At 46.0% G+C, this 24869-nt stretch overlaps 2 protein-coding genes across 2 annotated transcripts in view; one reads left to right on the top strand and one right to left on the bottom strand.

Moving 5' to 3' along the window:
* Positions 1-24869, bottom strand: part of atad2b (ATPase family AAA domain containing 2B) — a 636500-nt gene that overhangs the window by 227939 nt on the left and 383692 nt on the right. The gene's annotated exons all lie outside the window — the stretch shown is intronic.
* The window catches only part of klhl29 (kelch like family member 29), a 343820-nt gene that overhangs the window by 162516 nt on the left and 156435 nt on the right, over positions 1-24869 (top strand). The window contains 2 exon segments of the mRNA XM_083791051.1: positions 8814-8961; positions 16051-16584. Coding sequence (XP_083647177.1) covers positions 8814-8961; positions 16051-16584 — 682 coding nt within the window.

The raw sequence follows: 24869 nt of genomic DNA, 5'->3' as shown, positions 1-24869 counted from the left end.
CAAAAACGAATGGTTCAATTCCATTTAGATTCGAGTGCCAACCCTAACGAGCAAAGGTTCGAACCATGAATGTTCGGGGACAGCCTTAACACACACACACACACACACACACACACACACACACACACACAGCCTTTTGGCGAAACAGCCTGCATATATCGGTATCGGAAATTAGGAGTAGGACACAATATCAGATATTAGAAACAAATACACCCCTATAAAGTATACACTTGTTGTGTTTAGTGTTTATTTACATTTTCATCATACAAAAGAAAATCACATTAGAAACAAAAGTAAACACAGCCCCCTCACTCATTAGCAGGACATTATCGGTCACCAGAACCAGAATGTTTTTTCAATGGGTTTATATTAGAAGTGTCTCATAAAATGAATATCAAATATCTAAATATTGACCCGAGCAACTTCAAAACTATGGAGTGCAGTCAGTGCACACAAAAGCCAGACTAGACGTTAAAATGACCCCATAAGTGTTTTTAAAGTGAAACATCTCTTTAGCCACTTAAAACTATACACTTAGTTGACCCCATGCAGGGCTGAATCCTAGGCCCCTTTCAGCTTTAGTCCTACACTAAATATCTTCACTGAAAATAGCAGATCTGACACGTGTTGTGAGTCAATGTTTATGTGAAGTAATGTGAACAGTGTTACCAGAGCCCTGTTAGTCAGCTTCACTTGCTTCAAGTGATGAGGACAATGAGAACGTACGGTTGATTTCGAGAGGCGTGTTGTGAGCTTGTAGATCTGCTGTTTTCCCATGATGTTAGAATAGGGACAGCTAAGGTTCAAGTTAAACAAAGAACAAGGGTCAAACGTTCACATGCCGTACATATGAAAAGGGTCCATTGTAAATTGAAATGTTGTGCAGATCTGGGTTGTGGGACTGATTTAGAACAGCCAATGTTGGCGACCTCTTCTGGATGGATATCGCTTGATGTTTCACTTCTGTCAACATGTCCTGTTCCAGAAGAGATTCCCCATTGCCTGAGAACGCGTCACTTTGACTTGGTTTCTCTTTGATCATTGTGAAGACAAAAGGCGAGGCAAAGGGAAGAATACTGCCGCGTTGTCAAAACTTGAACGCAAGCCGTGCCTATCAACTTGTCAGGCTTGTCAGTTTTTCACAGCTATGCGTTGCGTTTTTCAATTAATAATTGGTTCATGAATTCATAAGTGTGTCATTTGGCCATGCAGTTTTTTTTGATACAGCATGCACAATGCTCAAATGCCATATATGCAGAATGCTTGCCGGTAAATGCGCAATGAAACGGAGCCGCATTGTATACGTATCACAATGCGCGGCTGGACACGCATGCTTGCTGTATTGGTTTGCATTTGATAAACGTCATTAAGATAGAAATATTACCTCGGTTTCTTCTTATATCCCTCTCCAGTGGTCCTTCTGTTTACCATCCCTACCCAATGGCACCACACGGCTCGCTCGCCATGTTGGAACGCCGCTGCGTCTTAAGATGGCTGCCAAATATGGCAAAGTAGCTCCCTTTGTTTACCCGTGGGATGCTCTGCTATGCTCCAGTCTAATAGATTGGACACAGCAGCCCCATGCACCGACTCAGCCATTCACCTCCTCCATGATGGGAGTCCAGAACAAATTCACCTCACACTTAAGTGTCAGCACGCTCCCATGGCAAGAAGGCATCCGCATACAGTAAGTGCATAACGTTTTCGAAAAGAAAACGGCGAGAGGAAGAGATAGTTCGCCTTATTTTTTTATTTTTTTTAACATCCGTAAATTTGTGCACCGTTTGTCGTGGTAGGGGAGAAGGGAAGTGGCTCTTTTCTATATTTTTTTTTAATCTTTTATAGAAAAGCTGAAAATGATGTGTCAAAGAAAATGATACAAGGCTATATGATGGATGGCTCTGTCTCTGGCTGCCTCTCAATCTCTCCCACCTCCCCTCGCTGCCATTCATTCTCTAACGCAGTCTCTTGCCAGAGAGGAAAGAAAAAGGCATTAGCTCCTTCCACATTTCAGCCAAACTCTTGTGTCTGTCCATGCTTGGCCACAGGGAAGAAGAAAAAGCCATTCTGCTGGGGTAGAATTTCATTTCCTTTCACCGCCCATACTGTTCCTTATGATTTGTCCATGGTGTGGAATTACAATGTGATATTATTCTTGCAGCGCACGCATTACAGCCGGGCATGGCGACTGCTGCCGTTATTGAAATTTTGATTAGGATTGAATTTGTGTACAGGCGTTTTCCCCCCAGAGAGATGGCTCGCTGATTGCCGAGGTGCCGTTTCTCGGACGCCTTTTTAAAATTGAACCGTAATGGGAGCCGTGCGCGTCACGCCGCTTGGAATATCCCGGCACCGCGTCCGGACGGTGCATCCACTTGGCTTTTGAGATTTTAATTGATATAAACCATATCTAGAGGAAGATTTTAACCGGCATTAAAAGCCCTGTTCGATTTGGCGTGCCAGTGGAGAGGCGTCGGCAGAGGCAGTGAAACGAGCCTGTGGCTCTCCTCTCTGTGAAGAGCTTTCTGCGGCGTGCTGTCGTTGGAACATCGAGCCTTAAGAGGCAGAACATAATGAACTGCTGTAGCTGTACCTCACACACACACACACACACACACACACACACACACACACACACACACACACACACACACACTGCCGTCTCATTGTGTCCGCCAGCTCTCTTAATGACATTTCATGAGATTATCTTTTGACAGGGGCATCGTGGCTGACCTGTGTGTGTGCGCGAACGTGTGTTTGTACTGAATACAGTATGTGAAAGATAGAGGACAGATAAGTGTGTGCGCGCTCGCGACTGTCTGTGTGTGTGTGTATTTTCTCTCACCCTGTCTCAGGCCCTCTGATCTGCCCTCAATTGTCTCTCTCTCTCTTTCTTCATCTCTCTCGGTCATTCTCTATACCGCGTTCTCATTTTGTTATTAAATCTCACAGTGGTTTGTTTGTTGATCTGATCAGTGTGTGCTGTAACGTTGTTGTTGCCCTCAAAGGCACCTCCTCTGTCTGCCATTAAACTGCCATTACATTGTCTGACCTTCGAAATGGTCACACACACACACACACACACACACACACACACACACACACACACACACACACACACACACACACACACACACACACACACACACACACACACACCTCGCTCCACCAGCAAATAAAGTGTTGAGCAGCGTCTTGTTGTTGCTGTTTGTGTATAGACCGGGGTTGTCTCACAGGAATCAGAACACGGGGCTCCTGATCACCATGTGACAGGTAACAGACGACCCCCCCCGACGACCCCCCCCGCCCAGACACGTAACGCATGGCAGATGGCGGCCCGGGAGCTTTATTTGGGCTTCGCTAGGCACAATATCGCTGCCTTGTCATTGGTCGATGTCGGGAGGAGTCCGCACGGTGACAGCCTTGTCAGCCTTGTGGCCGTGTCATAGAGAATAGCTGACATGACGGTCGGTATGATCGCACTGTCTCCGCTGCCCATTCGGAGGCGGACGAGCATTCCATCAAGACCTGATGTGTCTTCATTTTCATCTCTCGCGTTCTGTGCCGGGGTTATGCGGCCGCACCCTTCTTCCTATATTCAGCAGGCTGGGAAATAGATAGGATAGGACCTTTTGCGTGTGCGTGTGCGTGCGTGCGTGTGTGCGTGCGTGCGTGCGTGAGTGCGCGCGCGCGCACAACATTTCAGAGGGAGATGGGTGGCATGCTTTATTTCAGCTCGGCATATATATGACTGTACTAGCACACTATTTGTGAAGAATGAGACATTTGTGTGTGTGTGTGAGAGAGAGTGTGGGTGGGTGACTGGGTGTGTGCGTGTATGTCTGGGTCAGTGTGAATGGATGTCCCCTGGTGTCAGCGACGGTGTTGGCTGTGCCATGCAGCAGTCTGACATGGCCAGACAAAGCACCGAAGCCCATTCTATCTTTTAGAAACAACCTCTAATGGCTTCGTTCTAAAGCCACCAGACAGACGGGCTGTAGACGTTCTGCTGATTCTGGTCCACAGACAGACTGAACCCGTCGGGTCTCTTTCCCGTCCCAGTGTTTTTCCACACTTTTCTTTCGGTGCCTCGGGCAATAATAGGCCTTTATTATGATGCAGAAAGACAGGGAAATGGTGAATTGTGTGCAGTTGCGCAGAATGCCAGCCATTTCTAACCATGATTAACCCATTCTGACCTGAGATCAGATTCTATAAACGTCTTCTACATCCTGACAGTTTTCTGAAAAAGCTATGTTTCTATGTCAGTCGTTCTTCGATTTTTCAAAAATAGCAGACCTACAAGCTCATATCGCGCCACTCGGTGGCGCGATATGAGCTTGTAGATCTGCTATTTTTCAATAGCTAAAGCATAAAATGATGCCAACACCAAAATCGGTGCCCGGTCAGAATGGGTTAAGTGCAGCTTGAGGCTTGTGTGTGTGTGTGTGCGTGTGTGTGTGTGCGTGCGCATGCGGTTGAATTCATTCATGGTTGAACATGAGCAATCCTTATATTAAATATATATCTTCTTTATTGTGAGCTATTATACAGTATGTCAAAAGTCATATGATGTGGCACGCATGAATGCAAATTTAAAATGCATGTATTTTTTCTGAGTGTGCATATACCCCAGAGAGAGAGCACGGGGGTTATATGAGGAGTGCATGAACTGCAGGATGGCTGTATTATGCGTGTGGATGCATTTTATGCCGCTGTTTATGTGTGGGCATTGTGTGTGTGCGTTGTTCTGTGGCTTTGTGACACAGCCAGGCGTACCATAGAAAACCGTTCCATACAATAAATATAAAACATCCCCAACTCGCTTGACAACAGCTGCATAGCGACTTGGCACCCCTCCCGAAAATAAATAAATGTTCTGGCTGCCCTCCTCCGTCTCTCTTCCTCCTCCTCCTCCTCCTCCTCCAGTGTGATTTTTGTTTAGTCAGAGGAAACTCTCTGCTGGCTGGCGAAAATTGGTGGGTGAGGGTGATGGAGTGTGGGCACAGGTTGGTGAAAGGGGGGGGGGGGTGGGGGGTGGGGTAAAAGTATGAGAGGATGTCATGCAGAAAGATGGCTGCTCCAGCACCTACAGTAGTACTGTACCAGTGTACCGTGCTGTAACACACTGCCTGCATTTCTAGCGTGTTAATAAACATGTTGTGCATGTGTGCCGCCTGTTCATGAGTGTGTGTGCCTGTGTGTGTGTGTGTGTGTGTGTGTGTGTGTGTGTGTGTGTGTGTGTGTGTTCGTGCATATGTGTGTGTGTGTGCTCGTGCATATGTGTGTGTGTGTTCGTGCATATGTGTGCGTGTGTGCGTACATTTTTCCCCTATCTAACCTTGATCATTTTTGGATTGTTCCCGGGCCTGGCTGGATACTATAGGCTGTCATTGTGATGGCAAAGAATGGAAACCATCTCCTGTTTTATTTTAATTTTTTATGTCCCCGCCTTAGTGCAGTAAAACCCTCTACAGATGCATTGACATTTTAGTAGAGACGAGGGTTTTTTTTTTTCCTCCCTGGGGGGGCTAAGGAGCAAGGTAATGAGGAATTGGCTGTGCCCCGGCATGGAGAGGTGGAGTGAGGTTGGTGAAGAAATGCGGTGGTGGTCGGACGCAGAGTGCTCATTAAGTTGGTGGGAAATGGTTGCAGTGAGTACGCTATGCGCATCGGAGAAAGAAAAGAAGTCCAAATTCTACCTCCCAATCTTCTAGAGCTGCCTCTCTGAGGTATTGAGCCACCCAGGGGTGTTTGGTAGGGGAGCCCGCCTAAACCATTTATTTCAGCATTCTCTTGTCTGAAGTAGACAGGTTGTGCTGGACATAAAGCTCTGGCCTGTCAGTTAAACGCGGCAGCCGCCTAGGAATGCCCCCCACCCCCCAATCTATCACTCACTACTCTCTCTCTCTCTGGCACTATAAATTCCTATATAAACCCATTGTTGTAACTTCAAACTCCATTTTAACCATGATGGATTCATTGAAAACACCTGCCATTGGGTTCTGGTGACTGATATTGGCCTTCTAATGTGTGAGTGCACCGTGTTCTTTCAATTTGTTTTTACATTTTTTGAGGGTTCCTATGTCCAGCTTTTGGGTGTGTGTAACCCGAATTTTGTCCTAACGCAAACATTAAATGACAATGAATGGACAATCTTGAGTGTTTGTGTATACACAAACATTGCGTAACACAGACACACATTTATTTTATTACACACACATTTTATTATTAAAACATAATATATATATATAATATATATATTATAATATTTTTAAAATTAATAAATCAAATAAGTAAAAAAGGTTATTGAATAAACACGACCCCCTCACGCATTAGAAGGGCTATAGCAGTTAACAGAACCAAGGAGGACGGGCGTAAACATGATTAAAATTGAGTTTGAAGTTAACAATGGGGATGTATAGGAATGAAGCACAGAGTTTGCGTGTTGTTGGCTTTGGGACATGTCGTGTTGTGGAGCGTTGGTGTGAGCAGGAGGTGTGGCTGTGCTCTTGTCAATGGAATGCATGATGAAGTCGCACGGCCAGGTCAGAGAGGATAATGAAATTGAGGGATGGCCGGGATGGATGGAAGCATCGGAAGGGGTTAGGGGGGATGCAGACATGCCAGACAGAGGTGGGTTGACCAGGTCTTTTCCATTAACTCGGAGGGCAGGCTGGGGGGTGAGCCAGCAAAGGGTGGAGCCTCAGCTCTGCCCCTTTTCCTGGGCCTGGCTCTTAGGCCAAGCGTCCTCGCTGGAGAAAGGGTGGAGAGCATATTGCTGTGGGCTGTGGGGTCCAATGGTGATTGACCCTGTGTTTTCATCATTCTGTGGCTGGCCTGATAACATTTCTCATGCCCGTACCAGAGGGGGGAAAGAAATTGATGTCTTTCTGGGTTCACCTGACTTGGTTTAAGAAACTAAGTTTGGTTTTGTGGAGTTGGATTTGCACTTGCACATTGCTACTGTGACTTTATTTTCTATTTTAATGGAATGGGATTTATTTTTCTTATCATTTCTCCCTCCCACCTGCCTGCAAAGCAGCTGTTTCAATGCTCTCCATGTGTAATTGACCGTACAACAAAGACATTCAAACACTGCACGGAGCGCATCTTGATCTGAACGTGGCCCACGCTAGAAATCCATTTGCTGTCAATATTTACGAAAATGGTGGCTTGTGTTGAAAGCCATGGACTCCGGGTCTGTCTCACGCTGCTGAATGTGGTGAATTTTATGCTGTCCTTCTTGCTCCTATTATGTGTATAATCAGCAATCACTCACTGCCTATTACAGTAAATCAATCAATCAGGCTGCCTCAGTCGCGATGACCCCCTGGGTTTTTACAGTTGAAGAACCAGTCTGTACATTCGTGGCGGTAGAATGCTGTTACTGTATCACCAAGGATCTATTGGCGGAATCTCACATATTGCATTTGCCGTCAGCTTAGTTCACTTCCGTTCGATCCAAGCTTTTATAAATGTCATAACATTTGGATTTCCAGACGGGTTTAACCCATTCTGACCGGGCACCCATTTTGGTGTTGGCATCATGTTATGCTTTAGCTATTGAAAAATAGCAGATCTACAAGCTCATATCGCGCCACCGAGTGGCGCGATACGAGCTTGTAGGTCTGCTATTTTTTGAAAAATCGAAGAACGACTGACATTTTTAGAATCTGATCTCAGGTCAGAATGGGTTCATCAGACCAGTGTGTGTCCGGCGGAAACCTCGTATGAATCTGATCTCAGGTCAGAATGGGTTAATAATAAAAGCACGCGAGTACCACTCGAATTCTCCGCGATACAATCAAGGAGGGAAGGATGGAGTCAATAGCTTGATGCAGTACACCAGATATACTGTGTGCACACCAAGTGCAAAATAAAGATTTCTTTACATTCAACACTTCTGTTAAATCGAGTCATTAAATAATGGTATTAACCCATTCTGAACGGGAACCCATTTTGGTGTTGGCATCATGTTATGCTTTAGCTATTGAAAAATAGCAGATCTACAAGCTCGTAGCGCGCCACCGAGTGGCGCGATACGAGCTTGTAGGTCTGCTATTTTTGAAAAATCGAAGAACGACCTGACAGTTTTATAATCTGATCTCAGGTCAGAATGGGTTTATCAGACCAGTGTGTGTCCAGTGGAAACCTCGTATGAATCTGATCTCAGGTCAGAATGGGTTAATGTTCATGCAACGACAATCACACCTTGGTGAACAGGCGGATGCTATTTAGATGCACTACATTGCACGTCATGTAAAAGGTCACAACGCAGGAGACAGTTGTTAACTATATATTGAACTGGTTGCGTTCTCTCAGCTGTAGTGTTTCCTTTTTCTGTTCTTAATTCATTCATTCTGTACAATGTTTTTTTTTTTGCATTCCAACAATGGGCTGTCACAATTATTACATAGTCGTCTAATGGCAATTATTTGAGATAATTGCATTTGTATTTGCATAATCGTCAGGGGGAAAATAGCAGATCTACGTACAAGCTATTTCCGCTACCGGCTGTTTCTACTATTTAAAAAAAAAAATCTTCGTATATTTAAGTTATTTGTCATATCTGTCCTTTGCAATTTTTGATTACTAGGCCTTAAAGGAAATGTTTTATTTATTATTATTTTTTAACACCAAAGGCACAATTAAATCGTCAATCGCAATTATTTGTAAGACAATTAAATCAGTCACCAGTTTACAGCTATGGCCACCTTGGGCCATCCGTGGTCCTTGTTGCTGTTTTGGTCACGGTTGTTTTTCTGGAAAGGATGTTGCTGAGCAGTCGCTGTTGTTTTGTCATCCGACAGATATCGGGTGCATCTCCCGGAGAGAACCAGGCCCCAGGACTACTGCTGGCTCCAGGGGTGCGCTGGGGACAGACGCCCATCAACCAGCTTACGCCCTGGGACACCGACGAGCCCCCTGCCAAACAGCACAGAGAGAGCGAGCCCACTGGTACACACACACACGCACGCACGCACACACACAGACACACACACAATCACTCACTCACTCACTCACTCACTCACTAATCTGACATGTGTACTGTGCAAGCAAATGTGTAGGATCAAGTGCATGCAAGGACATAGTGTGTGTGTGTATGTGTTTCCGTGCGTACGTGTGTGACTGTGTGTGCATATTGATGCAGAAAAACGCACACAAATTCACACTACACCCCATTGGCTCTGAGGCAGCTAGCGGCCATGCTAATGAAGCATGTTGGGTGCCAGTGCCCTACATAATGCAGTATGCACACATGCATACAGTACATATGCATGCACATGCATAATGTACACATACAAATACTGTCTTAGACATGTGTTCAGTGCTGCCTTGCATGCATATAGAAATTGCTCTATCAATGTGACTTTAGGAGAGGTAAAACTATTTGTGTGTGTGTGTGTGTGTGTGTGTGTGTGTGTGTGTGTGTGTGTGTTTGTGTGTGTGTGTGCGTGTGCGTGCGCACACATGCTATTTTATGGTCATCAAATACCAGGATAAGAATCCACGGCCATTATTAATTATTGCCCCTCACACACACTCAAACATTAATTAATTAATCTCCTTTATAAAATGTTAGATGCCACCGGTGCAGACGCTTCGACCCAGTCTTAATCAGTTCTATTTTATTGTGCCACTAAGCTAGGCTAAATCCATTTCAAGTGTCTTCTTCAAGTGACCTTGGCTAGGTCTAATTTGGATGTCGACCTTATTATTTCTATCCATGCCAGTTCAGTTCGGGAGCAGAGCCATGTCGCGCCACGCAGAGTGGCAGACTGACAGACTGACAGTAACATGCTAACCACTGTCTACCATATTACTTTATTTACATTATTATATTATATACTAGAGCGGTGGCCTACTTGGAACGATGCCCCACCCAGTTATTATGCCCGTGTCCCTTTTTAGGGCCATATTTGGAGTTTTTTTTGTCAGGCATACCCAAATATGGAGTCTATGCAGTTGTCAGAACAATCATTGTGATGTCAGAACAGGCCAGCTCCATATATGGAGATATAGGAGTGATCAGGTCCAGAAAGATCCCCGGCGGAGGCTTTTGTGCTGCTTCTGGACTCTGGACTATCCGCCGGACTCGACACACCGGGCAGACACTGCACTCCCTGTGATGGTGTGGAGCGTGTGTGTCGAGTCAGTGGGGCGATACGGTTCTCAAGTTACGTGGATCACGGACGTATACGAACACACAGAGACTGTGTGCATTTATAGATCTAGATTAATATACATCATTTCTTGTGGCTAAAGCCAGCACTGCAGTTGTAATACACTCTCCCAGAATGAGACTGCCCCCTAGAGCAGTCAGTCTCTCCTCCATTGTTGGGCTGGCCTCTGCCTTTTGCTCATCTCAAATGTCTCATTTAGGAATTGTGGTGGCACAGAGCGGTCTCCAGTGGAACCTCTGGTTGACAGTGCAGCCCAATGATTTGCTGCAGGGTTGCTTGTCGTCCCAGGTGGCGGCAGTCTAGGATTAAAGGACAATAACGCTATATCCAGATATAAAGATTGGCAAAATACGCTGGCAGACTTTCAGTGAATGGTGTGTATTAGGCCACTGGTGATACGTGTATACTTATACTGGGGGGCACACGTAAAACAGAGGAGGGAAATGGATGGATTGATGGTGTCAAATCAAAGTGCTGTAATTAGCATAACGAAAACCCCCCGAGCATACATTTGCCTATGTTTATGCCATAGGCATATTGTATTTGTTTATGGTTATTTCTCAGTCATTGTGACCGGCCTATATAAATGGGTGTATGGAGTTGATTTATGGACCCATTAGCTAGTTTTAATGTGGGATTTTTGAACAAACAAAACCTTACTAGCTATTTTCTAGCTACCAAACAACTCTTGCAGCGTGTTACAAATGAGTGCATTTGTAACATTGTAACACAATTTATCTACACATAGTATACGTAGGCCCCTACATGATGTACGTGTGCAAATTATGTGTAGCGTACCCCGAGTTTACCTGGTGCCTTTCAATATAACACAGAGACACACACAATTTGCAAGACTTTAAACTGGAGCAGGCTGCCAAGTACTGGATGACATGACTCGAGGGAGGTGATGATGAGGCAGAATATGATTGGCTATGTCATACGTGGATGCGTGGTCCAATCGGGGAAGGTGGGCGAGGCAGAGTATAATTGGTCAAGAAGATGCATGGGCCAATCAGGGATGGTGGTGAGGCAGAATATGATTGGGCATTATTCCTGGATGCGTGGACCAAAACGGGAAGGTGATGAGGCCAGTGATTGGATGAATTGATGACTGGGCCAATCAGTGGACCAGTGTTGACGGCAAAGGAAAGACAATAACCCAACACAAGTGCATGCTTAAATACATGACATCACACAGGAAAACCTGTCCAGGCGACCAGAGCTATGCTACCACACTCCCTTCTAGAGCTCGGGGGGGGGGGGGTTTAAACGGGGCTAATTGCCTCCTCAGTGTAACTTTCACACTTTCAATAAAGATTTAATTATAGCACGGATTAATTATTAAACGGGCTGATCAGTTCAGTTTAGTTCACGTGCCGTAGCAGAGCGGTTTCTCAGCCGAAACCAGCCGCAGTGCCCGCGGTGGGTGGGGTGGAGTGCTGTAACGGGGGAGCCGTGCCTTTGTGTGCGGTGCTCAGCCACCCGAGGTGGAGGGCTCCTCCTGGCAGACGTCTGCTGTGTGTCCCCTGGTCCGTGGCCGTGGGACCCTGCTGTGTGAGGCCGGGGGGGGGAGGACGCAGGATGAATGGGACATGAAGTTCTCAGGCTCTTAGTATTGTGTCTGAGCGAACAAGAGCTTCACTCGCTTGTCTCACCCCTGCTCTCTCTATATCCCTTCAGCCCTGCACCCTCCGTCCCTGCCTTCAAGTTCACCCCTCCACACTTCCCCTCCTGTCCAGTCCCCCCACCCTCCGTCCCTGCCTTCTCACCCCTCCACACTTCCCCTCCTGTCCAGTCCCCCCCACCCTCCGTCCCTGCCTTCACACCCCTCCACACTTCCCCTCCTGTCCAGTCCCCCCCGCCCGAAACGCCCCTGTCTTCGTGGGAAGTGTGAAGGAAAGTGAGATGTCACTGACCTGTGCACACAGTTGCATATGACACTCTCTAAATCGAAGCATGGCGGTGCATATTGATTGGCACGCGTGTGCACCATTCCAAATCTGTGACTGACATTTGTAAAACGGAGCCAGCTCCTCTCTCCACACTCGACTGAGCCACAGTGCCAGAGAGCCGGAATTAATCAACGGTTTCCAGCAGTTTCGTATATAGGAAGTTTCTCATTTTTGATTGAAGGGTTTAAAGTGTTGGCAGTTGCCATTTTTGTTCTTTTTAAATAACATGAAAATAAATATGATTGTCACGAGCGGTTGATTGAGCAATTCATGGGAATTCTTTAATGGGATTTGGTGGCCTTTATGTTTTCTTATATATATTTTTTTAAATGAAGTTTATATCCTTTTCACATTTTAACCCATTCTGAACGGGCACCCATTTTGGTGTTGGCATCATGTTATGCTTTAGCTATTGAAAAATAGCAGATCTACAAGCTCATATCGCGCCACCGAGTGGCGCGATACGAGCTTGTAGGTCAGCTATTTTTGAAAAATCGAAGAACGACTGACATTTTTAGAATCTGATCTCAGGTCAGAATGGGCTAATCAGACCAGTGTGTTGTCCAGTGGAAACCTCGTATGAATCTGATCTCAGGTCAGAATGGGTTAATTATGGAGTACAAGAGAGCAACCAGGGGGCAGAATCCACATAACGTTAATGCAATTAATTTCCTAAAGCCGCTCACGAGCATTGAGACCTGCGTGAATACGAGAGCATGTTGTGCCCAGGCTAATGGGATTTGTGTATTTAATCTCATATTCAACTGAAAAAGACAAGTTTCACACAAATTCACAGCACCACTGCAAAAGCAGAAGAGAGATGTGTGACAGACTGCAAATAGAGCCACCAGCGAAGAGGTCCCCTCATTAACCCATTCTGACCTGAGATCAGATTCATACGAGGTTTCCACTGGACACACACTGGTCTGATTAACCCATTCTGACCTGAGATCAGATTCTAAAAATGTCAGTCGTTCTTCGATTTTTCAAAAATGGCAGACCTACAAGCTCGTATCGCGCCACTCGGTGGCGCGATATGAGCTTGTAGATCTGCTATTTTTCAATATCTAAAGCATAACATGATGCCAACACCAAAATGGGTGCCCGTTCAGAATGGGTTAAGGCCTCGCTGATCTGATTAACGTCATTGGACCTAATCAAACAATATGGGTTATTCCATCAGCGCGGTTTCCAGATTGATCCCTTTGCTATAGCAGGGAGCTGCAAACTGGCGGGAAGAATGAAGACCAGGGCTGCCGACGGGCTCAGGGATAGATGTGAATTATCCCATTCTGACCTGAGATCAGATTCATACGAGGTTTCCGCCGGACACACACTGGTCTGATGAACCCATTCTGACCTGAGATCAGATTCTAAAAATGTCAGTCGCTCTTCGATTTTTCAAAAATAGCAGACCTACAAGCTCGTATCGCGCCACTCGGTGGCGCGATATGAGCTTGTAGATCTGCTATTTTGATGCTGACACCAAAATGGGTGCCCGGTCAGAATGAATTATGCATGGAGGTGGCCTCCACATCATTTCTGCCTCTTCCTTTCTCCCTTTCCTTGCCCCTCTCATCAGTCCACCCCTGCAATCGGTCTCGCTCTCTCTCTCTCCTGTTTCTCTTCTCACTCCCCCCCCCCCCCTCCCCTCACCCAGTCTTTTGCATTTGCACACTGTTTCCTTGCTGCTACACTGTTAGAATATTAGCAGGGCTACCAGCCAAGTAACCAGGTTCTTTTTGTGTGCTGCGGCGGGATTCAGCCTTTGGCTCCTTGGCAGCGGTGGCAGGTTATTTTTGGAGCAGGGGACTAAGAGGGGGCACGGGGCGCCACAGGAAGACAGGGAACAGGGGAGATATCGGGCAGGAGGGGAGGCATGGGCCAGGTCCAATATGGCTGCATATTTATTAAGATTAATCAGATCAGCTCTGAGACTCCTCTGTCCCTGGCGGTGAGCTAGAGGGCCTCGCTTACACTAATATTGTAGTGCCTTGGTTCTCGCCCTGGTGTGGAGAAATGGTTTGGCTCGGAGTGTCTGGGTAAACACAGACTCCTACATACATGTATGTAGTTTGTATTGTGTGCTTGATTCACAGACGCTTGTTCGCCGATTATTACACACTAAAAGTCTTATTGTCTCCACCAGCCGAAGGCATCGGGAGAGTATGTTTTTCCGTCCGTCCGTGCGTGAGTCCGTCCATCTGCGTACAGCTAATCTCCGGCACCGTTGCCCCGGTCGATGCTAAACTGTGCGCACACACTCCCAGGATGCCAGCAATGCACCTCTGCCCCAATTTCTCCACAATGGCCTGTTATATAGCACCACCATTTTTTGCAAAATACATTTCTTTATATTACTCGTACACATTTTATCCATACTGTACATCACACAAATCGGTATACACAATCTCTAGTCAAGTGATCAACACGGACATCATGTCCGCTTCCCCATATGTCATCCCCGTTGGCTAAGATTGCCTTCCAAATTTTTTCAGGATTGGTCCGTTTTGAACAAAACACGTGTTCAACACAGATCTTTTTATTACTTTGTCCAAACATCACAAACGCTATTATCCTGGTGGAGACCTGTGCCCAGAGGGGCTCTTTTTCTAGCCCATTCTGACCGGGCACCCATTTTGGTGTCGGTATCATGTTATGCTTTAGCTATTGAAAAATAGCAGATCTACAAGCTCATATCGCGCCACCGAGTGGCGCGATACGAGCTTGTAGGTCTGCTATTTTTGAAAAATCGAAGAGCGACTGACATTTTTAGAATCTGATCTCGGGTCAGAATGGGTTCATCAGACCAGTGTGTGTCCAGTGGAAACCTCGTATGAATCTGATCTCAGGTCAGAATGGGCTAGTTACCTATGTGATCCCAGAGGCAAATAGATTCATAGGAAGCCTTTTTCTTTGTGTTTCAATGTGAAAGCCTGGAGGCCAAGACAAACACTGACCAGCGGAGAGTGGTTTCTGCATGCAATCGTAAACGCACCATTAGCACGTCATTAGCACTGATGAAAGTCGAGGACTGCAATGTTTCCTGCGTTTTTCTTACATTAGCATAACCCATTCTGACCTGAGATCAGATTCACACAAGGTTTCCACTGGACACACACTGGTCTGATTAACCCATTCTGACCTGAGATCAGATTCTAAAAATGTCAGTCGTTCTTCGATTTTTTTCAAAAATAGCAGACCTACAAGCTCGTATCGCGCCACTCGGTGGCGCGATATGAGCTTGTAGATCTGCTATTTTTCAATAGCTAAAGCACGACATGATGCTAACACCAAAATGGGTGCCCGTTCAGAATGGGATAATGTATTGATTGATTTACTTTGCTCTTGAGCACTGTTTTAGACAGATGTCCTTAATTAAAGACGTTTGCATTGATCTCAGCATTTCTTTCTTAGGCTTTGTTGTAGCCCAAGGACATGTACGGTTATCTCTACTGCCAGTGCCACCCAAGACACCCAAGACAACGCTTTGATGCTACGAGCAGTAACACGGGCTCAATGTCATAGTATGATCTCTGTTACCAAGACACAAATAATCCACAAACCCAATTCTCAACAAAAACAAATGACTTTTTATGTTGGAAGATGTACATGGAAATGCAATTGACAATTTTCTCCCTTCCTTATCCCATTTTGGGGGCGGGAAACCCCTTTTGGTGTTAGCATCATATTATGCTTTACCTATTGAAAAATAGCAGATCTACAAGCTCATATCGCGCCACCGAGTGGCGCGATACGAGCTTGTAGGTCTGCTATTTTTTGAGAAATCGAAGAACGACTGACATAGAAACATAGCTTTTTCAGAAAACTGTCAAGATGTAGAAGACATTTTTATAATCTGATCTCAGGTCAAAATGCGTTATACGTCTCTCTCTCTCTCTCTCTCTCAGGTCCCCCTTGGGCTCCGTTAGCCGCAGTGAGCCAGCCCGGCCGCCTCCCACACACCTACGGCCTCCCCCATCCTCCGCCCTTCAGCCACAGCGTGACGGTCCAGTCCCCCGTCATAGGCGTGACCCCGTCCGTCCAGACACCCGTGCCCCCCCACCACGCCCTCATGACGGCCCACTTCCAGCTGACGACGCCGCACTCCGGCCAGCAGCCTCCCTCCATGGCGCTGAGCATGCCCGGCGGCGGCCAGTCCCACTACCCCTCGGCGGCCCCCTCCCCCCGCGCCGCCCCGCCGGCCAATCACGCGCTTCACCCGAACCCTCATAGTGTGATGGGGAACGGCCACTTGACCCCCCACCACCCCAGCAGCCACCCCTACGTTCACCCCCCGGCGTTGCCTCTCGCGAATGGCCAGGCGGCGCAGCAGGGCCAGTCCGCGGCGGCGCCGGCCGGTCAGGACGGTCGGACCAGCCTTCAGATGCTACGGACGGTCGGCATGGGGAAGTACGAGTTCAGCGATCCGGGACATCCCAAAGGTAAGCATGGCCGGGGTCTCCAGCCGGGCGGACATTTATCTGTAAGGCTCAGTGTGAGAGAGAGTTTTAATAACAAAACATTTTCAACCTGTTACACTTTTGCACTTTGATACACTATATAGCCTCGGAGCCTTCCAGAGGCTAAAGCGAGGTGGTCTTGAACCGAGCACAGTAGCACGCCCCCCCCGGAATGGTGTCAGCCGTTAGATTGATGTGCTGCGAGCCTTTTTTTTTTTTTTTTTTTGGATTCCCAGTGACCTCTGCTCAGGCCGAGTCACGTGGTGCCGTGTCGGAATGAAACTCACACAGCCGTCGGCTTGTATGCCGGAGCGCCTTCTCATTGCCAGCGCTCATAAACAGGGGCACGAACACTCTGGCAAGAGGTTGTTAAAATACAGTTTTGCAACCGGAGCCAATTCGGTTGAAAGCTTCCAACCAAGGTCACAGACAACTGTTGTGCTTTCATGACTAGTCTAGCAGGCAGCTGGCGGCCACTGAAAATGTGTACCACGCAACAGTGCTGTTTAGCTGACCGACTTGTACGCAGAAAGACACACAAAATAACGGTATACATTACTCACCTGAACCTGTCACACAGTGACAGCAGCAGCGGTTGTCGTTTTAAAAACCCATGCACAGTCACACATCTAGCGTTTTTAATGAATGCTAGATGTAACGGTTTAACTGACATTAATCTTTTTGCACATGCTGTGTGACGCAGCTTTCCTTCATGACTCTCACACTTCTCACTGTGCTGTTTGCTGGAGCCTTGTTGACTTGTGTTTCTCAGAGTCTCTAAGCTGTAAATTGGTGTTTGGTTTAACCTTGGAGTTTATGAGGCAGGGCCCTAGGAACAGATGTTCACAATTCCCTGACCAATTTTCACATTTAATGAAGCTTTTAATTTAAGTTTAGATTGTGTGCGTGCGTGCGTGTGCACGTGCATGCATGTGAGTTCTTGTTTGTTTTTGTTTTGATCAATAAAATGCCAGCAAATGAGCTCGTAGACTTGATGCAAAAAAGCAATTATTTCTCGCAGGCTGGCGGTGATATGTTGAGCTAAGGCGGCAGGTGAAAATGGAAATGGAAAAAGCTAATTAGACAGGCAGCGTTGGTCCAACATGTCTTCACCTTTTATGCCAGTTTGAGCCATTATCTGTGATTGCCCGTAAAAAAACCCCCCACATTTCCTCCTGTTGAAGTGCGGAAAGCCAGCGTTTAAGCCGAGCCATTACACACCTCCGTTTGACAGAAGGGGAAATAAAGGCTACAGCCTTGTTAAACATTCAGTAGCCCCGGCGCTCACACAATGACTATTATTATTCTTCATTTCTGCATTTTCCATATCATGTCGTGCTCACGCTTATTCTGCAAATGTGCAGGGCTGCCTGTCTTATTGGCAGCTTTGGAGAGGGTGGGAAATGAGAAACGGCAGACGATACGCTTTTAGGATTGGTCCGAACGTCACACGGCCGTACAGTACAGTACAGTACAGTACAGTACAGTACAGTACAGTACAGTACAGTACAGTACAGTACAGTACAGTACAGTACAGTACAGTACAGTACAGTACAGTACAGTACAGTACAGTACAGTACAGTACGTACTTGAGATACTGTTGAGCCCTCTCTGAAGGTCGAACCTGGAGCAGAGGTGCTTTAACCCATTCTATACGGGAACCCATTTTGGTGTTAGCATTACGTTATGCTTTAGCTATTTAAAAATAGCAGATCTACAAGCTCATATCGCGCCACCAAGTGGCGCGATACGAGCTTGTAGGTCTGCTATTTTTAAAAATCGAAGAGCGACTGACATTTTTAAAATCTGATCTCAGGTCAGAATGGGTTAATCAGACCAGTGTGTGTCCAGTGGAAACCTCGTATGAATCTGATCTCAGGTCAGAACGGGTTAAATGCACATCTTGTCTGCATTTCTACCGCCCCTCTTTGCCCAGAGCCGCCAGAGGGTGTGTCTGTCGCCGCACCGAGGTTGAACGGGGGACAGTGGAGGTAGAGGGTGGCACGGCGCCGCAATGCCAGTGAATTAGCAGTTGTCACATCTCCTCTCGACAAAGCCCCCGTCGAGTGGCACGGGCACCTCTCCGGCGTGAAGACCACTTAGCCTAGCTTTGCAGTCACAATCACCACTATTGACTCTCCGGTGCTGTCTCTCTCTTCCCTCTCTCTGTTTCTGTACTCTCGTCCTTGCTCCCGTGCCATTCTCTCTCTCTCTCTCTCTCTCTCTCTCTCTCTCTCCTTTTTTTCTCTGAAGTGACAAGCTCTCTCACTTGTCATGCATTCTGTTCTAACCCATTCTGACCGGGCACCCATTTTGGTGTCAGCATCATGTTATGCTTTAGCTATTTAAAAATAGCAGATCTACAAGCTCATATCGCGCCACCGAGTGGCGCGATACGAGCTTGTAGGTCTGCTATTTTTTTTAAATCGAAGAGCGACTGTCATTTTTAGAATCTGATCTCAGGTCAGAATGGGTTCATCAGACCCAGTGTTTATCCTGCGGAAACCTCGTATGAATCTGATCTCAGGTCAGAATGGGCTAAATCACGGGAGTTATCGCCGCATACCAATTGGGGCGCTTTGCTTTGCTGCTGCTGACGTAGCATCACTGCTGAGCGAGCAGCACGGTGCTGAGACGTGCAAAACAGAGGTATGGGTGCCTCAGCCTCTCTAGCCCATTCTGACCTGAGATCAGATTCATACGAGGTTTCCGCCAGACACACACTGGTCTGATGAACCCATTCTGACCTGAGATCAGATTCTAAAAATGTCAGTCGCTCTTCGATTTTTCAAAAATAGCAGACCTACAAGCTCGTATCGCGCCACTCGGTGGCGCGATATGAGCTTGTAGATCTGCTATTTTTAAATAGCTAAAGCATAACATGATGCTGACACCAAAATGGGTGCCCGGTCAGAATGGGCTAGCTGTGCTGTTGGAAATGTGTCGTGAGCACGCCGCTTTGCATTTCCTACAGCATGCGGATGCTTTGCTATATATGGGAGGTGGCAGTGGTACTGCTGTAGTCTGTGACGAGAGACCAGAAGCACCCACTGGTTTACGGTCAGTTTTAACTATGTCCAGCCCTCTGAAGAAATAATGGATGGGATAGCTCTCTCTCTCTCTCTCTCTCTCTCACGCGCGCGCACACATACTGTACACTTTATGATTCCTTCAGGGATATTCCATTGGTCAAATGCAATAAAACGTGGACATAAAGATACTACAGGGATCATCACCACTCTTACACATTTGCCCTCTGCCCCGCGTCATGCCATGTGAAAACACACGCACGCACACACACACACACACACACACACACACGCGCGTGCGCACATGCACGCACGCACGCACACACACAGAGGGAGAGAGAGCTGTTGAGATGCAACGTGTAATCCCTCTCGAGCCGTTCAAAATATCCTTAAAATGGCTGCAGTAATTGGGTATATAATTGGCAGAAGGCATTAGAGTAGTCTTTCCCTGTTCATCTCCTCCATGCAGTAGCTTACTCTGGCCTTAAAATATTAGTGTAAAGTCGATGAAACTGCTGAATTTCACAGAGCCTGTTAACCTGGGTTTTTTTTTTTTTTTTACGTCATGTTCATTGGCGTAGCGGGGCCAAGCAGGATTCGAACCCCTCTCTGTTGGTGGTGGTGGTGGGGGGCAAAAATGTTACCTGTATTGGATGGGTGGAGCTAATAGGTGAAGATGACTATGTGGAAGTGATGTGTGATTGGTAGAGGAGGTGAGAGATGGAGATGATGTATAGGCCGTGATGGGAGGTAGAGGTGATACAATGTGCCTTTTGAGAAGTCCACATGTCCTGCCATTGGCAATTCAGTATATTGTCAGTGCCTTGCCTTGTTAACCCATTCTGACCTGAGATCAGATTCATACGAGGTTTCCGCCGGACACACACTGGTCTGATGAACCCATTCTGACCTGAGATCAGATTCTAAAAATGTCAGTCGCTCTTCGATTTTTCAAAAAATAGCAGACCTACAAGCTCGTATCGCGCCACTCGGTGGCGCGATATGAGCTTGTAGATCTGCTATTTTTAAATAGCTAAAGCACAACATGATGCTAACACCTAGTTCCCGTTCAGAATGGGTTGAAACATTGTCAGTGAGAAAGGCGGGGCATTTACCAAGGTGTTACACGTCTTATTCTATTCAGATTCCTTGAAGAGTTCCTCTGCTGGACCTGTCGACACTCTTTTCAGTAGCAAAGCAGTGGAATTAGAAAGGATAATCGGTGAATAAAACCTGGGGGGGAAACAAAACATGCATTTTCAGAAATCCTTCAGGAAAAGATCAGGAAAAGCGTGAAGAGTTGGAATGGCAGTAAGGCACATCTTGTAGATGGAGATGGTGGGTAGGATGTGATCGGAGGAGGTGATGAGGTTAGAGGAGGAGGTGATTGGCAGATGAGGTTATAGGAGGAGATGATCGGATGGGGTGATTGGTAGATGATGTTATAGAAGGAGATGATAGGTAGGGATGTGTAAATGTGTCCAAAATGAAAATCGATTTGTATAATTCAATATTAACGATTAATCGATTCATCGTTTTGGGGGGGGGGGGGATTTTTTTTTTTTTTTTTTTTTTTTATGAACCCTACAAATAAAAAAAATCTTCCCCCCAAGGGGTACCTAAGTCAAAAAAGTTTGGGAGCCCCTGATGTAGTTGATTAACAATAATTGTAACTCTTGAGAGTTAATAAGGGTCCATTTGGTTACTAACTCCATCTTTTAAATGGGACCACTGGTGGCTATCACCATAGCAACCCCAGCCTAGGCCTGATTAGGTAAATTCCCAACACCTGCTAAATCCTCCAAACCTGTATATTGATTGGAATCAATCTCCACTCACACTCCTCTCATGCAGCTACACAGACACATCCCAGGCACACTTTGGTAGGCCTATAGCCCTGTCCTGTTTGGATGACAATATTGCCTTTCCAACAGATTTTCATTAAAAAAAAAACGAAAAAAAAAACGAGAAAAAAAAACGATTATCGATTATTAATTTTCATAATCGATTTTGGGTCCTATCAACGATAATCGATTAATCGATTAATCGGACCCATCCCTAATGATAGGATGAGGTGATGTGTAGAATGTAGATGACGCTCTACAGTTGGAGGAGGAGGTGATGGATAGACATGTTAGCCAGGTAGAGGAGGCGTCTGTGGTGGCTCTCGGGTGACTGAAACCGACACAAAGTAGAATCTGGCAGATCTGTAGCTTTTGTAATTCTGCTTGCACACTGTGACACTCTTGTGTGTCTGTGTCTGCTCATGTGTGTAAGTGGGTGTGTATCCATGCGTGTGTAAATGTGTGTGTGTGTGTGTGTGTGTGTGTGTGTGTGTGTGTGTGTGTGTGTGTGTGTGTGTGTAGTGCATGTTGGAAACAAGGAAGCGCCAGCATACATTATTCCATGTCCATTATTACCTCCGACGAACAGATACTGTTAAACCGTCAAACTCTTTGACAGAACTCACGCGCCGCATTCAATTTTGCATCGGCTTCAAAGCTAGTAATTGGTCTCCACACTGCATCATGTGTGCACAATATATATATATTATATATATAGTTTGATCTTGATTATGTTCACACAGTACGGTATGTACAGTATATCATGTCTTTGTGTTTGTGTGATGACCCACACACATCACCTGCTGAGTCACGTCGGTATCATTCCAGACATGGATCTGCCTTATTGATTTGTATCAGTACTCGCTGCCTATATTCAGATAGATGCTATACAGTATTTAACGTTACACACAAGAGATGTGTTCTGTTCTGGAGCCCCGACCGATGCCATATTGTTTGGGGTCCGATGCCGATCCCGATTTTTGGAGATTTCCCAAACCACGCCACAGATTAACATGGTTTTGACAAAAAGCTTTCATGAAACTGATTAACCCATTCTGACCTGAGATCAGATTCTAAAAATGTCAGTCGTTCTTCAATTAAAAAAAAAATAGCAGACCTACAAGCTCGTATCGCGCCACTCGGTGGCGCGATATGAGCTTGTAGATCTGCTATTTTTCAATAGCTAAAGCACAACATGATACCAACACCAAAATGGGTGCCCGTTCAGAATGGGTTAATCGCTGAATCAGGATATATTAAGCCAGGATATATATGTTAAATCCCAGCTTAATCCAAGTTTTGTGAAATAGGCCCCTGGTTGAAAGTGGTTAATCGCTGAATCAGGATATATTAACCCATTTGGATTTTTCAAAAATAGCAGACCTACAAGCTCGTAGAGCGCCACTCGGTGGCGCTATGAGCTTGTAGATCTGCTATTTTTCAATAGCTAAAGCATAACATAATGCCAACACCAAAAGGGGTTCCCGCCCAAAATGGGTTAAACCAGGATATATGTTAAATCCCAGGATATATGGCTTAATCCATAATCCAAGTTTCGTGAAACAGGCCCCTGGTTGAAAGTGGTTAAAATCGGCTGCATAATTGCAGATGCCACCGTCCGATTTATCGGATGCTAGGTTTGTTGGTTTGCAGCTACCTGTTATCCTAGATACTTTGTACTACTTAATTGTTTTCTTGGCACTCTATTTTCTTGACCGCTTGCCGATTGCTGGCTGGCTGACTAGAGTACATGGTGTTTACTCTGATCTTGCACTTTGTAAAGTGGCTCTGAATAAGAGAATTAGTCTAAATGCCTCAATTGTGAATTGCAATACTACAGTCTCCAGGCTGTGAGCCTACAGTCTCAGCCGACTACCGTGTCTCTTGTTCCTCCTCTGGTCGTTTCCATAGTGCCTGTGTGTACAAAACCCAGTTTGTCTAGCTGGCTTCTTTCAAAACAGCCACCCTGCATTGTAGTTTTCTAATTCTGTCACCTCTGATGTCTTTGTTTTGCCTTTTCTCTCTCTCTCTCTCTCTCTCTCTCTCTCTCTCTCTCTCTCTCTCTCTCTCTCTCTCTCTCTCTCCCCCCTCTCTATTCCCCTCACCCTGTTTTATGTATTTTGCACTGCTTTTAATAGCGTGGCACAACGTAAAAGCTTGCCAAGTGTTGCTTTTTATCAGGGTAAGAACAAGACCTCTCTCTCTCTCTCTCTCTCAGGTAATGTCCACGGTCGCAGCCCGCTGCCAAAATGTTGACGTGTGACTCCATGATGTGAAATAGGAGAATGACTGGCAGTCAAGCTGTGAGGCAGAGAGAGAGACAGACGTGGGCATTAAGGAGATGTGCAGAGAGGAACAGACACGAGAGAGAGAGAGAAAGATGCGTATAAAGAGAGACAGATAACTGACAGAAAGAGAGCGATCGAAAGAGATACAGATTTGGAGAGAAAAAGAAAGTGGGAAAAAGATAGGACACTGACAGATGGAGAGCGAGAGAGCGCGCGCGCGCCAGAGCGGAAGACAAAGGGAGAGATTGACATAAGAAATGGTGAAATACTGTGCGAGAAGAAGATTCAAACTGATACAAAGAGTGATATATAGACAGAGAGAGGGTGTGTGTGTGTGTGCGTGCGTGTGTGTGCGACGTGCGCGTACACTGAGCGAGTCATTAAAATCGATGTCTGTCTTGATGAATATGTGTCAGACTGAATCCAGTGCACAGCTCAGCAGGGACCGGGCCCACTCACTGAAAGCATGATTGAGCACCATTTAACACAGAAGAACCCACTCCTCCTGAAAACGGCATCGGTTCCCTAAAAATAACCCACTGGCCTGCGTGCCCCATGTGCGCCGTCGCCACATGCACATGTACCGTTTAAAAAAAAAAGCCTGTCAAAGTTTTTTTTGTTATCAAATGTTTTTTATTTTAAGACAAAAATCACAATAATACACGTTAACAACATGAATGAAAAACACATAAAACAACACATAACAGCAAAAGCAAAGGAACACAAAAACAAACAATCCCACCCACCCCTCCCCCCCCGAGACCAAAGATGCCACAAAAAAATGTCATTACTCCTACTACTGTGGAGACAAAAAATAAATAAATAATGATAATAATAATGATTAAACCATGCCCTTTAAAAAAGCCTGTCAAAGTTAACCTGTACTTGGAAATGATTCCACTGCACTGCAGCACACTAAAACACTGGCCTGTAAACTCAACTGTGTTGATTTTAAATCAGCAGGACGGGGACGGGGGGGTTTGCCGTGAAATGATGAAAACAAACCAGGACTATAATTATGTAGCATTGTTGGCTGGCCGACAGTGCCAGTTACTGTGTTGAAACAGGACCGCTAACTAGATAGAAGGAGAATGGTGGAGCTTGGG

This window comes from Protomyctophum parallelum, assembly GCF_964188405.1.
Source record: "Protomyctophum parallelum genome assembly, chromosome: 19".
NCBI lineage: Eukaryota > Metazoa > Chordata > Actinopteri > Myctophiformes > Myctophidae > Protomyctophum > Protomyctophum parallelum.
This window is presented reverse-complemented; position numbering and strand designations above follow the sequence as displayed.